This window comes from Elephantulus edwardii, unplaced genomic scaffold (assembly GCF_000299155.1).
Source record: "Elephantulus edwardii isolate Elephantulus edwardi_28Jun2011 unplaced genomic scaffold, EleEdw1.0 scaffold00116, whole genome shotgun sequence".
Taxonomy (NCBI): domain Eukaryota; kingdom Metazoa; phylum Chordata; class Mammalia; order Macroscelidea; family Macroscelididae; genus Elephantulus; species Elephantulus edwardii.
In genome coordinates, this window is record NW_006399866.1 from 9,319,015 (window position 1) to 9,341,346 (window position 22,332).

The window sequence follows — 22,332 nt, forward strand, 5'->3', positions numbered from 1 at the left end:
CCCTCTATGAGATGGATTGATTTGGTGACTGGGGTAATCGGGATGGGTGTGTCAGAGGTGGTGCGGTTGGCGCAGGATAGATCAGGGTTTAGGGCTGTTGTGCATAGGGTCGCCATGAGTCGCAAACGACTCGACGGCACATAACAACAACATGTCAAATCCATCTTTTTTTAAGGTCGTCGTCTTTTTCTCTGACTCTACTTTTCCCAACATAATGATTTTTTCCAAGGATTTTGTTTTCTGATGGCCTTCTTGACAACATGCCCAAAGTATAAGAGATGAAGTTTTACCATTTTTGCCACTAAGGAGCACCCTGATTACACCTTCCTCCAAGACAGAATTGTTTGTTCTTTTGGTAGTGCATGGGGTGGGGGTGTTCAGTACTCTTAACACTATATCTCAAAGACATCTGTCATCCTTATTTATTGTCTAACTTTAAAATGCATAGTAAGTAATTGAAAAGACTATGGCTTGGATCTGGCATTCTTTAGCCTTTAAACTGACTTCCTTACTCTTTAACATTTTAGTGAGGTCCTTGACAACAGATTTTCCCAATGCAGCACATCTTTGATTTCTTGACTGATGGTGCTGTTGCAATGTGGATTGTAGATCCACATAAAATGAAATTAACAACTTGAATCTTTTCTCCATTTAACAAGATGTTACCTGTTGGGCCAGTGGTGAGGATTTTTGGGGTGGGTTTTTTTTTGTTTTGTTTTGCGTTTTCTTAATGTTGGGGGGGAGCTCTGCTGGCCTAGTGGCAAGAAGCTGCACTACAATCCCAAAGGCAAATAGTTCGAGGCTATCAGCTCAAAGGAGGATGGGCACTCTCCATGTGATCAGCTGCTTCCGAATACCCGCCGGAGAGTCAGCTATGAGTCGGTTCTGACTCTACAGGACACAGCAACAACAACAATGTTGAGATGTTATCCATATTGAATGTTGTAGTCTTTGATCTTCTGCAGCGAGTGTTTCAAGTCCTTCCACCAATAACAGTGCTTTAATAACTAATTATACCTCATACTTATATCCCAAACTTCCTTTTTTCCCTTGGTACCCTAAAAAGGCAAGGATTATCACTTCTGTATTATAGAAGAGTACTCCATTGCGGTACTGGATCAAATGACTTCCCCATGGCCTCACAGCTTGTAAGTGGTGGAGCTGCGTTTGAATCAAGGTTTGATTGACTCCACCTGACAGGGAAACTGGCACAATCAATCCATGGATCTGTTTGGCCTGCCTTAATGACTCTGGATTTCATTACCCTACCCTACCTCCATTTCCATCTTAAGGAGCTATAGGAGCCCTCTGTCTTTACCTTTTAGTGGTCTTCACTGATAGCAGGGTCCATTACTAACAGCTGTATATTCATTCCTCAGATTTAGTGATGAAGGGATGGAGGTGATTGAGCGGCTCATTTACCTATATCACAAGTTCCATCAGCTAAAAGTCAGCAATGAGGAATATGCTTGCATGAAAGCTATTAACTTCCTAAATCAAGGTGAGTAATTGGAGTTGTGAGGAAGGGACTTTTAAATTTTTTTTGGTTTTGCCAGTGACTGCTTGGCTTCCTGTTTGACTCCCTCCTCTCAGTATTGTCATACAGATTCTATATGCCAGGTCGGTGCCAACCTGTACTGGTGATACTACCCCATCACCATACTGTCCCTCACAAGCACAGGAACCCTTTGGATTTTTTTTCTTCAAGCCTAAATGCCACAATTTCTATTACTCTTTGAGGAAGGAAGAGCATTCACTTTGTTTAGTCAATTTTAATGCATTTAAACACAAGCTCCAAGGACAGTACATGCGTCATTTAAAATATGTACCAAGTTTACCAGTGACTAAAGAAGAGCAGAATGACTGATGAAACTACTGGAGATAAGGCTATGACAGGCTGGCAGTGGTTCTGACGGCCCCTCAGGGCAGGGTCGGGGTGCACAAAAACTCACATCCATGCCAACCAAAGCTTTTTAATTGGAAGAACACTGGATTTGCTTTATATAGAATATTGCCTGCATAGTGGCACCTGGTAGCTATTGGTAACCAGATTATAAAAGAGGCTTTATATTCTTTTTTCCAAAGTGTATGAGTACTCTACTCTCAAAATGGAACTAGGCAGGTCTGCTGCTTGTGGCATTGAAAGTACTCTCTTCCTATGTTTAGTTTCCTAGTCCAGGGACTCTTGATCCCTTCCTTTGCCCACTCCTGCCCACGTGCTGGCCAAACCATCTCATCTTGCTTTAGCACCCTTCCTGTAATTACTTCATGTTCTGCATTCTTTCCTTAGGCTAGACCCTGTGTTGTGCTCTAAACACACCATAATAAATTCACACCAGTTCTAAAATAGACCTTAAGAAATGTATATTCTGATGGCACTGACACATTGCTTGAATCTCAGGTGGAGCAGAAAATATCTGAGTTTGGCCTCAGAAGCAGGTTGTTGAACTGACTCAAAACTTCAAGGGCTTTTCAGAGACTACAAAAATCTCTCACAGGAGGTGATTGCTCATTTTTCTCCTATGGAGCAGAGCTAGCATACCTTTGGGTTGGCAATGCAACTCCTTATAAATTTCATACGCACACGCACGCACGCACACACATACACACACACACACTCACACTCTCATTCATTGGCTTTGAGTCAGAACTATATCATAGCTGACCCTTTATTTGATTTCCAGAGCTGTTAATCACAAGGGAGATATCCCACCTTTCTTCTGAAGAGCTGCTGATGGATTTGAATCACCAGAGAGGCATGGCCTTTGGCACAACTCCCTATGGATTATGCCACCAAAATTTACTATGTGTATGTATGGTGGCTTATAATAAAGAGTTGTGCTGCAAACCTAAAGGGAAGCAGTTTGAATCTACCAGCTGCTCTGTGGGAGAAAGATGGGTAGTCTCCTCCTGTGTGATTTATAGCCTCTGAAAAATCCACTGAGGATCTACTATGAGTCAGTTCTGATTTGATGGCACATAACAACAACATATAAACACACAAACATATAGAGTGGTGGAATGACACAGATTATAGTCTAGATAATAAGAGCAGGGGTACATAAGAGATAATGTGTAGTATGTATATAAACATGAACGTGTAAGTACCAGCAAAGTTTCTGGTTAGCTAGCTCCTGCAAAAGGCATATTTAAAGGTACTATAAAGGATGCATTAAGCCATTTGTTCACCATTTATATTATTTCTGTCTATTCTTTTGTGAGAGAGGGAAAGTACTCCCAGTTGTGACAGTGTTTAGTAACTTTCAATTGAATTCAAGAACTGGTATTTTTGTCCACATTAGAAAGCCCCTCTTGTGTGTGTATATGTTTTTTTTCCTTCCAGATATCAGGGGTCTGACCAGTGCCTCACAGTTGGAACAGTTAAACAAGCGATATTGGTACATTTGCCAGGATTTCACTGAATATAAATATACTCATCAGCCGAACCGCTTTCCTGATCTCATGATGTGCTTGCCAGAGATTCGATATATTGCAGGTAACTGGGTCCCTAGCTTCAAACTTTTCCTTGCTCCTCTTACTTAGCTTATGAATGGAATGAGGCAAACAAGGTTATCAGGCCCATGATTACCTGCTTAAATGAGGTACTGTGTTTCCCTTGTTATTGAGTGTCCCATCAAGTTGGAACTGACCCATAGCTTAGCTGACCCTCCAGCAGGTTTTCAGAGGCAGTATATTTCAAGGGAAAAGATTGTCTATCTTTCTCCTACTAAGCAGAAGCTGGTGAATTAGAACCACATACCTTTGGGTTGGCAGCTCAACTCCTTAACAACTAGGCACCCAAGAGCTCAGAGCTTTCTTACAAAAATTACATTACAAAAAAAAAAAAAAAATTACATTACAAAGCATTTTGTTTGGTTTTTGCAAGGAAGAAAATCTAACATTTCTGATTGAAACAGTGTCTTTAACACTGGGATTGAATATATCAAATCATGAGGATGATACACGTTAGAGCAAAGTTCAGATCTGTTGTTAATTGTGTCTTTTCATCTCTGAACAGTTTCTGCAAATCTAGTTATTTATGATATGGATGGAGACACATAGGCTTAGTATATGCATAAATTAATTTCATTTCCTGAATTTTGAACTTTTTTTAAAGGACTAGATTCTATGGTATGGAAATTAAGTGCCAGTTAAAAAATTGCGCTTTCTACTCCTCCCAGAGGGGTAGAAAACCTGTGGGCTTTCAAGGTTTATTAATTTATAGTAGTATTTTACAATAATTCCTAAAAATCTCATGTTTGCAAAAAGATTTCCTTATTTATTTTGGAGGTTTTGAACTCCTGACATCAAAAATAGGTTAATTATAAAATCTTGGAAAGTATTGCTGTTGCTTTACATCATTTAGTAAAAATTCCGTGATAGCATTCTAGTACTTAATTGTGTACCATCAAGTTGGAACGGACCCATGGCTACCCTCCAGCAGGTTTTCAGAATCAGTAAATCGCATGGGAGTTGACTGCCTATCTTTCTCTCACAGAGAAGCTAGTGGATTCAAACCAAGTACAAGATTTGCACTAGCAGCAAGATTCTTTACCAATAATCCACAGGTGCTCTCCAACAAAGACATTTTCTGCAGTTTATCTTTCAAATTCTAGGGCAAAAGCAGTCTACTAGAAGTGAACTAAGCCTAAATTATGTACATTTAGACATATTTTGACAAGTCTCAGCATTTTAAAACCTATGATCTACATATTTTGTATGGGGAGCTCTGGTGGCCTAGAGGTATAAAGCTTTGTTGCAAACCCAAGGGCACACAGCCAGCTAATAGGCATTCTCTCCTGTATGATTTATTCCCTCTGAAAATCTGATGGACTGTCCACTATGAGTCCATTCTGACTTCAGGCACACGGCAGAAACAACATGATCTACAAAACAAAAGATATTTATCAGATGCTCTGTGAAATAAAAGGAAGCCAGTAATTTTATTCCATTCTCATCCAAAAAAGTAAAGATTTTAACCCTACTTTCATTTTTAATTACTTGAGAAGTTTTAAAATATGTCATTGCTTGAGTTCTTCAAAAGTTCTAATTTAATTGGTCTGAGCTGGGGCCCCAGGCATCTAATTTTTTTATTATTAATTCTTTTAAAGCTTCCCAGATAATTCTGAGGTACTATCAGAAAGAAGAACCACAGTCCTTAGGTATTTACAAAGTGTATTAGCACAGAGAAGTTTGTCAGTAAAGAAACATGTAACTTTGTAACTCTGAATTTTTCATATTTATTTATCCTCGTCAAACTCTCCCTTTTTACCTCTAATGCTTTTATTAAGCTATTGTACTATTCTGAAGGGCAGTCAGTGTTCTGCAGAATGCTAATTTAGAGAATCTATAGGGGATGATAAACATTTCCCATGGTATTTTAGTTCAGATAGGCATTTAGGAATAATAGAGCATATCTTAGTTTCATATTTCCCCACTTTGAAAATGAAAATAAACATCAATACCTATCACATAGAAAAAATGTTGTGACAATTAAATGAAATAATTAAACACTAACCCAGAGTATTCCCTCAACAGAAGATTGCATTAACAAATCACTGGACTTTCTATTATGTTTCACTGGGTCTAGCTATGAGCATCTTTACTCTTTCCCAGTGTGACTTTTCAAATGTTTCTATTATTTTCTCTTGTCCTAGCCACTCAGGAATGCATTATTCTCTCTCTACTAACCCATGCGGAGATAGCAACTAACAACCAAGGCTAATTGTTCTTTTCTTACAATGTTTCCAGGAAAGATGGTGAATGTGCCCCTGGAGCAGCTTCCCCTCCTCTTTAAGGTGGTACTGCATTCCTGCAAGACGAGCACAAGCAAGGAGTGACCTGTTCCTTAGTGCCCCTCCTTGGGCCAACCGCAGTGGCTGGGGTGGGCAGGACAGGCTTCAATGGAAGGAGCCGAAGAGACCAACATGGAGGTTGTGGAGCATTGTTTCCGGCTGCTTCCATGACAAGAAGAGTTTTTGTTTGTTTGTCTCTTTTTTTTTTTACTTCATTTTTCTATATATTTATTTCACGACAGAGTTGAATGTATGGCCTTCAACATGATGCACATGCTTTTGTGTGAATGCAGCTGATGCATTTCCTTGCAGTTTACAGAATGTGAAGATGTTTAATGTTACAGTGTTGTCATTGTTTAGAGATAGTTCTTTTGTATTTTGAGGGAGAGGGTGGGATGGGGCTGAGATGACTATTTCCATATTGTTGATTAAGATGACTACCTCAAATGGAAAGGGAGGGATTTACCCATCCCTACTTTTTCCACACTTTCTCAGCAGACCTCATACATTTGTCTGTCAGAGAGCAAATTGCCTTTTTCTGACTACAGAATTGCCTGGCGAAGGAGCACCTATTAGAGGGGCAAAATGCTTTTAGAGAAGTTTACCAGCTAACACAAGTAAAACATTGGAAACAGGGCAAGAGATGAGGATTTAGTCATCTCTTTTCTTTGGAAACCATGAAAGATCATTGACGAGCTAAGTTAGCTGTCCTGCCCCAAACACATCCTCAGGACAAGTGGATACCAGTTTTCTGCTATTGCCAGTTTTTCCTCCAGGCATGGTTCTGGCAGTAAGCAATCATTGAGATTTACCTTGGGTCTCACAGCTACTAAATTTTTTTACTTTAATATAAAGCCTACCTTCCTTTCCTTTATAAATTTTATTTCCTCTTGACCCTTTTAAAAACCAGCTGAGCAAATAGGCCTTTCTGTGAATCATAGTGTCCACTACTAATTCATTCTCCTTTTATCTAACTTTCTTTAAAATGTAGTGGGGTGGTAGGCCAGAATACTAAAAGTAAACATCCCCTGCTTCTTCTAACACCATCCTACCCTACCCCCAGCTCTGAATCTAAAAAGTATAATCGTTTTTAAAAAACCAGTAGGAAAGACCACTTACCTACCTTGCAGCCAGAGATTTTGCCCCTAAATTTTACTCCTTTTAATATTTCTATATTTAGACCAAATTTCCTGAAGATTCCAGAGCACAAAACCCGAGGCTCAGAGTGGCCCAATTACCCCTACAGCATCCATCGGTGACTTGGCCAACTAAGGCCCAGAGGGCTGGAACTAATAGCACCTGGAAGGAAGGGGGCGCTTTAAACTACCTCATGTTCTTAAGGCCTTAACTGCCACTTATGCAGCTATGGCCTGGACCCCTTGTTCTTTCACTACCTGCCCCACCCAGCCCCAGGGAGAGTGCCTTCCCTCTTGGCTTTGGCCACCAACTACACCAAGTCTCTTAGCACTATTATCCCATCTGTAGCAAACAGATTACTTAACTGGGTGCATCTTAGGTAAGTTTGAGCAGCCCACATAACCTCAGCTGCCTCTTTAGTCAAAGGCTGTTTGCTCTCTCCCCAACTCAGACTAGTAAACTTTCCCAGTGGGCCCCTACATTGTTTCCCTACTGGGTATTCTCTCTCTGATTGTAATTGTTTCTCTCCAGTGAAATGTTACGGGTACCAGCAGAGTAATAACTTTGTTCCATGATGGACCTCAAGCTCAAAGTAATTACTCCTCAATATCTCTCCAGTTGCTCTGAGGAAGGAAAAAAAAAGAGACTTATTCCTCGGGAAAAGCTTCAACTAGCGTGCATGTTTCTCACATGTCAGTGGGAAGATTTGTGTGTGTGTGTGTGTGTGTGAGTTTAATTTCACAATATTTTTCTTGTTTGCATGAATTTTTATTTAGCCAACTAGATCACATCCTTTGGCTACAGGTCACAACTCCCAAGTTGCTTCCCTCAAACTAGGGAAGGAGACACATAGGACAAACTCATTCTCCAAGATGCCTTCCATTTGCAGCATTTTTCTTTGCTTAGACCTACATCTATCATATTATTATTACTTTTGGAGATGACTTGTTGTGTTGGTTATCAAAGGAAATTGTTTTCCAGTGAGGCAAGAATGTCTCTCCAATAATGCAATATTAAACAGAGCAAATTATTAATTTGTTAAGTGGGGGGAAAGGTTCTGCAAGTTGCCATTGTACAAGTCCATTTTTACAAATGTTTGCAGCAGATTCCACAGAACAAAGAGCCCATTCATTGCCAAGAAACTTGCAGAATCGCTGAGCCAAGTGGCCATGTGTTCTGAGCCAGAGCCTGACCTGTGGACTGCCTTTAATGTCTTCTGCACCCAGTCCTTTTATGACTTGGGCTTTTTTAAAACAGGGTAAAAGTGAATGTGTTGCATTGCAAACTCAGGTATTATGAGAAGGTAGGAGTATAGCTAGCAGTGTGGAGACATTAGGTCAGCCACTAGATGTATTTGTGAATTTGGTTTGAAGGACACAGAGAAAGGTTGGAGGAGGAGGTTTAGTGTGTTTGTTTTTGGCCTTTCTTCCCATAATGTTTGGTTAACAGGTAGCCTTTTTGCTAGTGGAAGAAGAAAAAAGCTGTGCATGTTGTCTCTAATTTCTCTCTTTCTCTCTTTTTTCTCATCCTCTCTCCAATGTTCTACCACCAACAGCACTCACTTCGAGTGAAAATTTTTCCACCATAAAAATATGACTTTGAAAGCTGTATGGAAAAGAAGAGCCCCACCTTGTTGCACTGCCTTGAAACATACAAGCCTTTCCCTTCCTTTCTCTTTGATTACTGACCTAATATCTCCACTTCATTTTTTCTGGCTCCACAAGATTTTGGAGTCTTGCACAAGTTTTGGTGGTTTTGCTCTTGGGGGAAACTCTTTATAACCTGTCTCAGGAGACACTGGCCAGCCCAGAGAATAGTTGGAGAGATTCTTGGGCTAAAGATAGCATCACTGAAAGTCCCCCATTCCACACTGACCCACCACTCTCCAGGGAGACCAGAACCCACCATGTCAACATCACCAGGACTTTAGGAATGGAGAGCTGTTTTGCTCAGCTACCTTTTTCCTATGTGTGTTTGTACTTTATTTCCTGGATGATGGGGCAGGCAGATATAGACAGACATGCCATCATGGACTTTGTCTAAGCCTTGTCCAACATTGGTAAAAGGATTCTTGCCCTCCCCAGAAGAGCAGGAATTTGAACAGTGGTTCTAAGAGTTTAGCTCTGGGATCCTGGTCTTTATCTTTTGTTTGTTTCCTTATTGCTTTTTAAGTATTTGTGATTGCTTTAAGAAATCCAGTCGTTCAGACCAGCCTTTTTATTAAACTTTAAATTGTTCTTTATTTTTTAAAGTTAAAAAAAGACCTACCATTCTTCACCCTAGCCCCTTGATTAAAAGTGCTGCCTAACCTCCCGACTGCACTCCCCTCTGCCTTTTCAGTTGGTAGTTCCTCCCTTTCTCTTGGCTTGAAGCATCTATGTCCAGTGTCTGTGAAATGATGTTTTATCTTTGTCTCAGGATGAGAAATGGCAATCTTTCCACCAGGTGCTGGAATTGGTTAGCCTTGAGGCAGGGGTTTCTGAGACCAAAGCTCAGGGATGTGTATTTAACTACAGGGTCCGCAGAAACCTCTGTCTTGGCTGCCATAGGCAACTTTTTTCCTTGGGCTTGGGAGCTAGATAGAACTTTTTTCCTCAGAAGCACCCCTCTGGATAGAGCCTGCTGTGTCTTAAGAGTAAGCTGAGGCTACTCCTCTAGGGCTACGTGGGATTTGAAGACTTCTGGTTTTCCTTTGATATGAGCCAGAGTAGCCTTGCTGCTGCCAACTCATTGAAGCCTACTCCCTCTCCTCAGCCCAGTCTCCATCTGGCCTATCCCTTCTGGCCATAACCTGCTCAGGAATCACTCAGCGTTCAAGGAAGTGATGAGTCAGGATAGAGCTCACTTCATGGCCAAGAAGAAAAGTCATGTTACTGGTGGAGGTTAGTCTTCCAAATCCTAGAACCAGCCCTATTAGCCAAAGAATCATCCTTGCCCTATGATAACTATTGTTCTCTTTCTCTGAAATGTCTTTAATAGGTAATAATGTGTTGACTCAAATTTCCATGGGCGGAAAAAAACCAAAACTACCTCCTGAATGACATCCTAGTCTATTCTTTTCTGAAGAATATTGTGGGAAATACTGTAGCTCCTTTGCTGTTTACATCTTTCTATCAGGAATGAACCCTTGCCTGCCCTGGGGTGTTGGTGTTTTTGTCTGTGTTACCATCCCAGGCCTGTGATAGGAGCTTGTGGCTGCATTGTAATGTCTGGGCTGTGTCTGAGGAGTCCTTCCCACCTGCCTAGCCAGGGAGCAGCCACCCCTTGTAGAGGCCTCTTTCTTTCCTTTGCTCCAAGACATAGGGAGCATCACCTCCCAGAAATACCTTCAAGGCCCTGTTGGGGTATACATCCATGAGCCTGCCCCAGGCTACCCTAGGCCTATCTCCACCCACAGTCTTGTGTAGGATTTGAATAAAAGGGATGTCTCTAAGCCCTTGTCCCCAAAGGGCAGGCCAAGGGCTGCCCACAAGCCTGGCTTCAACAACCCTGCATGACCAAATAGTAGTTGGCAGGCTTTATGGGCTACCCAGGCCCTCTGCTACCTCCCATCCTGCCAGCTGGTGAGGGATGAGGGATGGGGCCTGTTCTGTGAATTGACTACCTGTGGAAATGTGACCAATTAGTGTGAAATGCATGTTTAGCAAATGTTAGGTACTGTATTTGAACCAATAAATGTGAATCCTTGTGCACATGGTATCTGTTTGTGATACTGTTCTGGGGGTTTGGGGAGGGATGATGGGGTGTCCTAAAAAGCTGGTTTATGTCTTCAGATCTGCTTATAGTTGACTCCATCCTGGTTCCTATTGCTAACGGTCTAGCAGAAGACATTTCATTTCTCACAAGTACATGACTCAGCGAACCAGCATTGACTGAGCTGCTTGTTCTGTGTGCCAGGCACCGTATCGGGACTGTTCACAAATCTGAACCATCTTGAACTCCCAAGGGTTAATACCTGTTTTATAAAAGGAACAGTTAAGAGATTAAAGGACTAATCTAGAGGAACCAAGTCTTGTGAGAGGCAAACAGAACGTTTGCAGTACAATTGGGCCAGACTTATAATTAAAGATATATGTGGGGTTGTAAAAACTTGGAGAAGGGGAGTACAATTCTACTTAAGACAGTCAGGGAGAGTTTCACAGGTTAGTGTTGAAAGATGGGTCTTGAAAGAATAACTAGACAGAATGAGGATATAGAGGGACCAAGAACATTTGCAAATGTCCAGTTGTGAGTCTGAAATACATGTTTCTCAGGTATAATAAGGACTGTCATGGAAAGAATGATGACAAATGGGATGATTAGTGAAAAATGAGGCTGGAGAAACAAGTGGGAACCTTGAATGACAGATTCAGGAGTTAAGGTAGTAGAAGATGGAAAAACCATCTCCTAAATCCCTGGAAATCTAGGAGGACCTGAAGCACCTGCTGCAGAGGGTCAAGGACTGCAGCCTCCAATATGGATTGAGGCTCAATGTTAAGAAGACAAAGATTCTCACCACTGGACCAATTGGCAGCATTAGGATGGATGGTGAAGAGATTGAGATTGTTCACAGCTTTAGTTTGCTTGGCTCCATAGTCAACACTATAGGCACCAATAGCCAGGAAATTAAAAGGTGCATTGCCATGGGAAAGTCTGCTCTAAAAGGTGCATTGCCATGGGAAAGTCTGCTCTTAGGGACCTCTCCAAAGTACTGAAGAGCAATAGTCTCTCTGGAGACTAAGGTGCATCTGATACAGGCCATGGTCTTCGCAATCACTTGTTATGCATCAGAGAGTTGGACAATGACCAAGGAGGATAGAAGGAGAATTGATGCCTTTGAGCTGTGGTGCTGGAGAATAGTATTGAGAATACCAAGGACTGCTAGGAAAACAAACATTCATCCTGGAAAGGGTTAAACGGGGTGGCTCCTTGGAGGCAAGGATTCTGAGGTTCCGTCTAACATACTTTGGACATGTTGTAAGGAGAGACCGGTCCTTAGAGAAGGACAGCGCAGGAGGGAAAGGCCCTCTATGAGGTGGATTGATTCAGTGACGGATAATCGGCATAGGAGTGTCAGAGACAGTGCAATTGGCACAGGACAGAGCAGAGTTTAGGGCTGTTGTACATAGGGTCGCTATGAGTCACAAGCGACTCAACAGCACATAACAAGAAGTCCCTAGAAAGAGTGATAACTATACCAACTGTGTCACTATGATGCAGCACATCACTGTCTAAAAGAATTAATGAAGTCTATTAATATTTTCTATAGCTGAAAAAATGAAGTCTTAGAGGTCAGAGGCCTTGCACAAAGTTAAGTGGTAGAGTCAGGACTTGAACCTAGATCTACCCAACTCTCCTATTATCCTGCTGCTTATATGATCAGAAAATGGTTGGTGGTTGAGTAAAATGAAGCCACCTCTGGAAAGATAAAAGACACTGAGAAACATCAAAGTCCTGTGTGGAATGAGAGCCCATCTGCCTGCCCAAATGTCAAATCTCCAGTGCACAGATCCAGAGAGCCCTTTCAAACCTTGAGGTTATAAAGATTTTAGAGCAGAGGAAATTATGCAGAACAAATGAGTAAACTGTCCTTACCCCTCAGAAGAAACCAAACGAGGAGGTGCTCGGCAGAAAACACAGTTGCTATACACCTGCTTAATGCCATGCATTATCTCATCCAGTCCTCAAAACTGTGCATGGTTTAAGTCTCTGCTGTTTTATTCGTAAGGAAACCAAGGCTTGACGTTAGGCCATTTGCCTAAAATTAATAACATGTAAGTGACCAAATTGACTTTTTAATCCAAGTCCATCTGATAGCAAAGTAACAACAGGCTTCCTCCCTGCCTGGCTTTAGCATTTCAGTAGTGTTGAATAGAACTGTCTGGAGTTTGTAACAAAGCTCAGTAATGGCCTTAAGTTGAACTTTTTGCACCAAAAGAAGAAGGGGGAAAAAAACCTAATAAAGAACTTTTTGTGTGAGTTGGATAAACAGCCAAAATGAAGAGCAATGCTGCCCTGAACAAGTGGAAAAGTGTAGTGAAGCATACACATCCAGTGAGGTAGCTCCATGGTCAAAGACGGCTGTTCATTCCCAACCTTATTTAATAAGCTAGCTTATTAAAGGCTCTGAGCAGTCATACTGAAGAAAATGAGTTTGTTTAGCCCAGAGACTACCAAAAGTATTTGGGTTTGGGACATTCCACCAGTTGGGCCAACATAGCTGTAAAAATTGTATTAGGACACTATTCTGTGGAATAAGAGGATAGTACTCTAAATTTGTAAATTGGTCTGTAACATTGAGCTTTTTATTTCATTGAGTGATGGGCAGTAATGTGAAAGCAGAATAAAGTAACTGGCAAACAAACCCCACTGCCATCAATTCAATGCCATTGGTGACACCTCATTGCGTTTCTGTGGCTATAAGTTTTTATTTAAGGAGCCTGTATTATCTTTAACCCTGGAACGAGTGATTAGTGTATTTGAACTGCCAGCCATTTTTATGCCACCCATGATGCTGAGCATTTCAGGTGCATTCTTTTACTGTTCCTCAAAGCATCTGGAAGAAAATTGGTGCCATAATTACATTTTATAGATAAGAAAAATGAAGTCAAATTAATTAGGAACTTGCTTAAGGTTACTGAAATAATTTTTTTTTATTTTAAAAGATGTTTATAAGCCAGCATTGAATGAGTTTCTGCTCTTTGATGTGTGTGGAGGTCCTTACCCTTACTCAAACCCTCTAAATCAAGTAAGATGTTCTGTGATTTAGAGGAAACAATGTTGTTTTCTCCATAAATACTAAATTATTATGAGAGTCATGAGATGAAGCCGAGTATTGCAACACAAAGCCCTGGTCACTTCCTTCAGGCAGCATCTGTGGGACCAAGCACATCAACGAAGGCTCTCAACGCCTGAGTTCTAATCTCAGCTCTTCCTCTCACCTTGACCAAGATAATCTGAGCTTCACTTTCCCTTTCAGATACAGATGCCAGTATCTATGCCTCCAGTTTAAGGAAGACTGGCTATGGTTAGCTCAAAGAAGAGGTTCAATAAAGTCAGTCCAGTAATGAGGGCTGTGTGAGGAGATCAGTAGCATCCCAACAGCAGAAACCCAGCAAAGCCAGATGCCATCTTTATGGCCTTGCTTGGCTTTGGCCTGGTTGCCCATCAGAATTTTAAGACTACAGTGATAATCAGCCTTTCTGGAATCCTCTGGTAAAGGTGCCCAATTGCCAGACCTAGGACTCTTGGAGCCTTGTTCCCTTGGCAACGAGTCTCACCATGGAGACCACAGCCCCATCTTTGCCCTCCCTGTAAGCTCGCTCCATAGACCTTCGCTTCTTACCATCTAATCCTAGGTGCAGTGTAGATACTGAGGAAAAATCTAGGGATGCTCTTCCTTAGAGTGAAGAATTTTAAGGCCCAGGATAAAAAGCAAAAGGAACTCTTGAAGGTCCACTTTGTGTTTGACAAGACTCATTAATCTACTTACCTGGTTTCACCTAAGGTTGAAAACCATGTGCTATTATAATGGAAACCAAGGTTTCAGAGCTGAGGTTTAAATCCAGTGATTTTTGACTTGGGAGCACATCTTTACTCTGAACTACATTCCCCTCCTGAATTGCCAACAGAGCCTCCAGTCTCAATCAAGAAAAGAATTGGATTAGTTGAGGGGATTTCTTTCACCCCAGACCTGGAGAGCAGGGTGCTTCCACTACAGGCGTAGCCAAGAGCCCTCAGATCTGGGCTGGGCCTGGCGGCACTAGCAGAGGAACTGCACTATTTTAAGCCAGGGACGGAGGGCCTGAAGTGGGCACAGGGAGGGTGGCCTCGGGCCTTTGGCCAGCTTCCTGGAAGTCACCCTGGCCTCCCTCCTCTCCCCTGAGCTACTTTCTGAGGCAGTCACTTCCCTACAAACAGGAAGGAGGCCCTCAGGCTGGGAGACCTCCAGCCCTAGCTTCCAACCCCCCCCAAAATCCTGCCCCAGTCTTCTATCCTAAAAAGCCCACCAGCTCCAAACTCTAAACAGTGTTTGTTATCCAGGCTGACTCTCAGTGAAGCAGTAGGGAATTGGATTTCTGCGCAGGCCGCCTCAATTAACTCACGACAAACCCAAAGCCTCCACTTGCTAGCTCCTGATTTCTTGCATAGTCCCACTGAGGCTAGCTGATACGGATCAGAAGCAGAGCAGAGGTATCCCACTTAGGGACTCCAAAGAAAGTATAATGAAGAGAGCCAACAGAAATAAGAGAAAAACTGAGGTAAAAACAGTGACAGATGTAGATTCATCGTGATAGAGGCATGAGTTCGTTCCAAGCAGTTAATCCTGCCCACCCTCCAAGCACAGACCCGCCGGCTGCATGGTTGAGGAAGAATGTGGGGACCAAGGCTGGGTCACCCCTTGAGGGCCAAGCGTGTGCACTGGGAGATAAGCGACCCCTGGAAAGGGGCTCCAGCTGCAGCCGCACGCTCCAGGAGCATAGTAGAGAGGTCCAATCCCAAGGCTACAGCCAGCCCTGCAGACACACAGCCTCTGTGGCTTCTCACGTGGAGTCCCAGATTCCTCAACCTATCCGCTGAATCTTGAGACATGCATTTTAAAAATGCTTAAGAGCCACAAAGCATCATAGAGGCTTTGGTGGCTTCTTGTCGTGTTCCATAAAGTCGGATGTGACCCTCCAGAGGGTTTTCAGAGGCAGCAATCGCACATGAGGAAATTGCCCACCCTTCTCCCATGGAGCAGCTTGTGGTCTTGTACCTTTGGGATTGAAGCACAGCTTCTTGCCACTAGGTCACCACAGCTGCCTTTGATGGCTGAGTAGTAAGGAATTGTGCTGCCAAATTGCAAAGGTAAATGGTTTTAAATCCACTAGATGCCCCATGGGGAAAAGGTAGGCAGTCTCCAGCGTAATTTACTGTCTCTGAAAACCTGTTGGAGAGTTAGCTATGCGTTAATTCCTACTCAATGGTACACAACAGCAACATTCATAGAGAAACAGGAGGGCCCTGTTGATTCTCTACTTTTGGCTGCAGCCCTGGCTCAGTAGAACAGACTGTGGGCTCAGATGGAGTGCTGTGATGAAATAGCCAGGCATAGAACTGTATGCTGTCCCTGTGTGGCTTTGCACACTTGTGTGCATGATTTTGCATCTGTGTACATATGCTTCCTCAAATACAGGGGTTTGGAAAGATGTTATGTGTCCTTATGTTACCAGGAACTCCCCATGACCCTGTTCCTAGTTTAGAGGAGTGGCCCCCTGAGGCACCTGGTGCCCCCCACCCCAACCAGGTGGTCCAACCTGAGAGCCAAGAAGCAGAGGGGAAGAGTGAACAGGTCTGTTGCAGACTCCTGGCCCCCCTTCCCACACTGCAGCTGAGGCTCCCGCGGCCACGGCCTTGACCCAGCACTATGGACTTCTCTGACATTGGCATCGGATCTGAACATCTGGCAGCAGGCTGATAAGGGGTGCAGCGGAAACAGCCTCTGCTGCTGCCAGCAGGCCCACCCCCTCCACTACACTGCATAGGGTCTACATACTCCCTCTGCCTCTGGCTTATGGGTCCCTGCCTCTCTTGCTTCATTTTATGCCTCAGTGTCTCTTTTCTCTCTTGCCCATTCTGACCATTGGGTCTATTTTGCTGCCAGTCAGTTTGTCTCCCTTTTTTCTTGCATTTTCTTCCTCAGTTTTGATGGCTACTTTTTCTGCTGTCTCTCTCCTTTCTATACCATCTCCTGACCCTGGCTGGGGATTCTGCCTCTCCTCTCCTCCTAGTTTCTGGGCTTCTGATTTGTTTGTTTCATGTTCCAGGAAATAGGCCTGGCACATTGGGAAAGTCCCCACTTAGGCACGAGACCCTGGGCTTTGTTTGCCTGGGAGGGAAGGAGGCAGGGGTCTAGGTCAGGATTATGCCCCTTCTCCTCCAGTGAGTCTCATGGCCGAGGACCACCTGGGCTGGAGCTTGAAGGAGGAACAAATAGGCCACCCAGGGAAACAATAAGGAAGACTGAACCTCCAAGCCAGGCTCCAAACTCCCTCTGTCTGGACTTGAACCCTGGCCTCACTACATCCTTGCTTTAGGACCTTGAGAAGTCTCATCTGTCAAATGCTGTTCATGGGGGAAGAGGAACAAAATACCTCCTACCAACCAGCATTTTGGAGAACATTCTAGACTGATCACAGAGTGGGAACCAGGCATACCAGAGGTGCTTTAGTGTTGGGGCTTTGCCTTTCTGGATGTTCTGTAACCCCTGGCTCCTCAGAGGCCCATGGAGCACCCAGTATGGGTGAGTGCAAGGGATAGGCAGCATAGTGGAAAGGGAAGCTCAGTAAAGATTTGACTAGAAATTTGGGTGAGAGGTGAGAAATGCCCAGATCAAGTGGCAGTAGAAAGTGACAACTGACTGCCTACAGAGAAGAGGATAGACTGGAGGGGCAGGCGGCCGACCTCTACACCCACAGGCAGCACCTGGAGCCTTCGGTGCACAGCAAAGAGTCATTCAACAAACACGGGCTCTTGCTCGGTGCTAGCTGCTGTGTAGCCAGCGACCAATCAGTCCGAGACTTCTCTTGAGGGTTCCACATGTTGGAGTGAGTCACTCCAGCACAGAGGGCAAACAACATTTATGATAATGTTGCAATCTCAGACTCAACACAGAACAACCCGTAAGGAAAAACCTGTCAGTCCTTCTGCTTGTTTGTACTAACATTTACTGAGCACACACTATATGCTAGGTAGTCCCTGAATATATGATGTGTATTTCTCATTTCATCCTCATTCTTCAGAGAACATGAGGCCCTGAGAGGTAAAATTACTTGTCCAAGGTCACACAGTTAGAAAGTGGCTGAACTGAGATTTACCTGAGAGTCTCTACCCACTAGTCTTTCAGCAATTCTTCTCAGGGCTCAAAAACCCACTAAGAAGCTGTGACCAGGCCAGCCTGGTTCCATCCATGGAATTGTGGTGCTGAGAGACCCTATTTACCCTGTGTAAAAAGATAAAGAAAGTGGACACCATTTTATGAAACTTCTCATTAAAAGTGTAAGAATTAGGATTTAGTAGTGGTGTTTCCATATATGGGACCAGTTGATAGTGTAGTGTATTTTCTCTTTTAAAATGCAGAAGATGAATGCTATTAATCCAAAAATCATTACATCAAAATGGAAGAATTTCTATATGTGAAAAAAATAATTATAAGGTTTCTTTGTTGGCACATACATTGTAAGTCCTATTGTAAAGAGAATTACAGTGTATTTAATCAGGAGAATCAGTTTTATTATTACTGCCAGCAAAATCATTGTATGCATGTTCACAAGAGAATGTCATTTCTTTTAATGGCACAATGAGAAAAGAACAAATTAGGTTGTTTTGTTTTTCACTTTAAAAACAAGAACTTCTATTGGAGTGAAAATTTACATATGTCTATAACAAATCATGCATACAAATTTACATATATACGTATATAACAAAACATGGTTCAGGAGAGGGCAAGGCTCAGATCTGTTGTTTATAGGGTCGCTATGAGTCAAAACAATAACAACAACATCATTTCAGTCTCCTATCTCTTTTTTTCTCTAAGTAAAATTTTAGTTTTATACTGGTTTACTTACAAAGTTCACTCACATTGTTTTTCACACCAGATCTTTCCCATTTTTTTACCCACCCCTCCCTTCACTCATCAAACTGTGCATTCCTATGAGTAACCCCAAGTTAGGTTTTTAATATAGTTGGCCTTAGTGATCAAAAGAGTCCTGATTACACAGTGTATTATGTGAAAGGTTGATGGTTTAAATCCACCAGATGCCCTTTAGCAGAATGATGAGGCTGTCTCGTACTGTAAAGATTTAAAGCCTCAGAACCCAGTAGGGTTTGGTTTGGGTTTTAGTTGTCTAAAAAGATACTTCACGTGGGGAGGGCTGGGCGGGGAGAGAAGTGCAGCAATGAATGAATGGAAATCCAAAATCTCTGTAAATGTTCATTAAAATTATTTTTAAAAAGTAAAAGAAAAAAAGATACTTCTCACTGCAAGCTAGATAAGTGAGCTGTTCTTCGTGAATCACTCATTTCCTTAAATTAAAGAGCCTTGATAGAATCAATGCTGATTGCTCCATAGGCCATGCTTCTAATTCCCTAGCCTAACGGATAGAGCGGTGTCCTCTGAAGAGAGTGACTTCTTGCCTTTTCTTTGCCCCAGGCCCCAAGTCTGAAGCAGTGCCGGGCACTTGGTGTGCTCTCCACAAGTATCAAGTGGGTGAAGGGACGCCTAGATGAGGATACCATGCACAGATGAGGTACAGGCAACATAGTTTGAGCCCTGTGGGACCAGGATCATTCAAGATCCCAGGTCACTGCCGAGGAGCTTGCCTTCTAAATAAAGCCCTCTTCCCTTTGCTCTTCTTGCTTAGCCTAACTTCCCACTTGTGCCAATCTTGGGCCCTGGTAGCCAATCACCTGGCCCCGGAGTCAGACCTCCAATGTCACTTTTCCCAGCAATGAACTGGGAGCATCAGCCCAGAGTAGGTGGAAATATTCAGAGACACCAACACAATGCACAGGAGGTGCTCAGTCAGCTCACCTGCTTGCCTTCGGTTCCCCTCTTTCTTCACACATTTTGGAAGAGTGAAAGGACCAAGCCAAAGTAACAAAGTCCCCTGGTCAAGTCGTCCATGCCCTTGTCTCCATGCCAGTCTGGCCTGCCTCCACTCCCGTGTCCGGGCCAGGCCAGACCACGCTGGGCCAGGCCCCGGGGAGGTAGTCATTCAAGGGGGGAGCGGCCAGCCTGCAGGCCAGTTAGGGGAGCAGCCCATAAATCAAGCCCCACTCCCACCCAGTCACTAACAAGCAGACTGCCCACCCGCCTCCGGGGGGTCCCTGCCTCTGGGCTCCCACATTGGTCTGTAATAGCCAACCGACCAAGGCCTCCAGAGTACCTTGGCCTCCACCCCTACCCGCCGCCCCCAGATTGATAGGGGTAGTTGGGTGGTGTGGGGTTTTTTTTTTCCTTTTGGGAGAAGAAAAAAAAATAAATAAATGAAGAGAAACACCAACAAAGAAGGAGACAGGCCTGCAGAGTCACGTGGGGGCAGAGACCAATTGGGCCTCCGGTGCCCCCCCTCAGGGCGGGGAGGAGGAGGACGAACGGACAGGGCCAGCCTTCTGTCCGCCTGCCGCCTGCCGTGGCAAGAAGTTCCTGCGTGCCCACGATTGCCACTGCTCCACCTGGGCCACCGGAGCCGCCTTCCGGACTCCTGGTGCCCACTGTCCACCCTCATCTGGCGTGAGAGCTTGCCTTCCGCTCCGTAAGTGAGGGCCTGGGCCCAGGCCTCTAATGGCCAGCCTCTCTCCTCAGTGCCTCCCTGTGGCCTGGACTGGCCATTGCCTGCTCTGCTGAGTGCCTGGTGGCTGCTGCCCAGCGCAAGGAAGAGACCATGGGTCTCCTTAGACTTGCCCTCCCGCCATGCTACCCCTCTTCTTCTCTTAGTAACTGATGGGAGGAGCTAGGCCTGTGGGAACAGGCCTTACTAGGGTCTGCGGGTGTTCCACGGTGAGTCTATCAGTGGCCAAGCGTCACAGGGACGTGTCAGGCTCAGCCTGGTAGTTTGTGAGTGTGGCCATGGGGTTCTGAGGCTCCCTGCTTCCATGTTTGTGAGAATCCATGATATCTCTGATCTCTGTGTCAATCTGCGGCTTAGTCACCAGTGGCCATCTGTTAGCCCCCCTGTCTGTGGCTAGGCCAGGTGTATGTGGAGATAAGTGGGCCCCCATCCCTTGCTACGTGGCTTCAGGGCTGTAGCCATCCACATGTGAAGTTGAAACCTGGGGTCTTAGGGGGTCTGAGTGGATTCTTGGAAAATTAGCCTTAAGGCCCCAACCTATGATGGGAACCTCAGAATGAAAAGGGGTTGAGGTAGAGAATAGGGAAGAACTGGCTCTGAGCTAGTCCCCAACTAAAGCTGACCCCAACCTCAGACTTGAGCTCACAGTGCCTGGGTCCTCCTTCTGAGTATAAGAAAGCTCAGGTGGACATTACCCTAAGGAAGTCTGCCCAGCCCCAAGTAGTACCTCTCAGGCTGTCCACCTTCTGAAAGCCCTTGTCCTCGTGGGATTCTATTCAGAAGCAAAAGTAGTCCATTTTCTCCCTCTAGTACATGATTTTGTTTCTTGAGCTGCTGGTTGTAGGTGGGGGCCTATGATTAACTCCCCCTCTTCACCAAGACTTATGCGTGTGAACTCTCAACTTCCTCCTTAGGGCCCATCTTTGCCATTTTCTAGACAGAGAAATGCTGCTCAGAGAAGTGAAATGACCTACTCAAGTTTGCACAGCAGGTCTGCAGCTGATCCATCACGGGGTTATCCTCACAGGTTCATTGGACCTTAGTTCCCAGAACCAAGGTTCTGCTCTATCTGAAGTCCCAGGCAGGACAGGCCTCAGCCAGGATCCAAGTCTGCTGTCCTGTGCCTTTAGGTTGGCTTAATCACTGCAGGAATTAATGGCACTATTTCTCAGCATAAAGCAAGTAGCTTCTTGGCCTCACAGCCCCCAGCATGTAGGGAGTTAGTAGTAGGATATTAGCAGACTCCTTCCTCTTTAGCATCACAATTTTTTCATCTCAGACCCAGGGTTCTTCCCTAGCCCTGAGCAACTGTGTGGCTGGGCTGGCCCAGAAACCCCTTTGTCTCAGAAACTGCAGGACACTCCCTTCTCCTAACACCGCCCCCCCCCCCCCCCCCCCGCCAGCTGAGGTGGGGTCTCTGTTCTCACCCTGATCTCACCCACCTCTCCCAGACGACTTCCACTCTTGGACAGACTCAGAGATTCAGAGTGAACGCACCCCTGCCTGTTTTCTTAAACTGAGGATTGTGGAGGATAAAGAGTTTGCCCCAAGGCTCCCAGTTTGTTGGGCCTTTCTCTTAAAATCTGGAATGCCCTTCACCAATACCACTTGACTTCATCCCCACAACTACCCTTACAAAATTACAGTCGCCAACCCCACTTCACAGATAAGGAAACTGAGGACCAGAGAGGAGGCAGGGCTGCTCAAATCTCGAGGGAAATGGAGTTAGGCGCTAGGCCAGGGTGAGAACTTGGTTTCCAGCTTCATCCACAGTTTCCCCACCCACAACCATGCTGCTGAATGACCAGAACGCCCTTAGAATTGCCCTAAACATGCCATCAGAGACTCTCACCGCAGGCCGCTGGCCCTAGACTCCTCCGCACACACACGCCGCACCTGCCTGGACGCCACTGCTGCCTTCTGGCCGCGCTTGAAGCCGAGACCCGACAGGGTTGGGGGCCTGAGGGTGAGGATGCGAATTCAGGCTGGACTAGGGGTGGGGAACGCATGTAGAGACATAGAGGGGCCCTGGGCAGGCCCTGCGCACGGGCTTCGGGTAGCGCGTATTGGCTGCAGAGGGGCTAGGG

General features: G+C 44.6%; 2 protein-coding genes across 4 annotated transcripts in view; both read left to right on the forward strand.

Moving 5' to 3' along the window:
- NR6A1 (nuclear receptor subfamily 6, group A, member 1) overlaps positions 1 to 6,126 on the forward strand; it is a 348,076-nt gene extending 341,950 nt beyond the window's left edge. For 2 of the 3 annotated variants that reach the window (XM_006892577.1, XM_006892575.1), the window contains exons 8-10: positions 1,380 to 1,501; positions 3,344 to 3,496; positions 5,752 to 6,124. In XM_006892577.1, coding sequence (XP_006892639.1) covers positions 1,380 to 1,501; positions 3,344 to 3,496; positions 5,752 to 5,840 — 364 coding nt within the window. In that variant the 3' untranslated portion in view covers positions 5,841 to 6,124. Of the gene's footprint in view, positions 1 to 1,379; positions 1,502 to 3,343; positions 3,497 to 5,751 lie in introns of all 3 variants that reach the window. The other variant, XM_006892576.1, reaches the window with a different exon arrangement.
- Positions 6,127 to 20,039: 13,913 nt separating this feature from the next.
- NR5A1 (nuclear receptor subfamily 5, group A, member 1) overlaps positions 20,040 to 22,332 on the forward strand; it is a 26,819-nt gene continuing 24,526 nt past the window's right edge. Inside the window, exon 1 of the mRNA XM_006892578.1 lies at positions 20,040 to 20,209. The gene's annotated coding sequence lies outside the window, so the exon portion shown is untranslated. The remainder of the gene's footprint in view (positions 20,210 to 22,332) is intronic.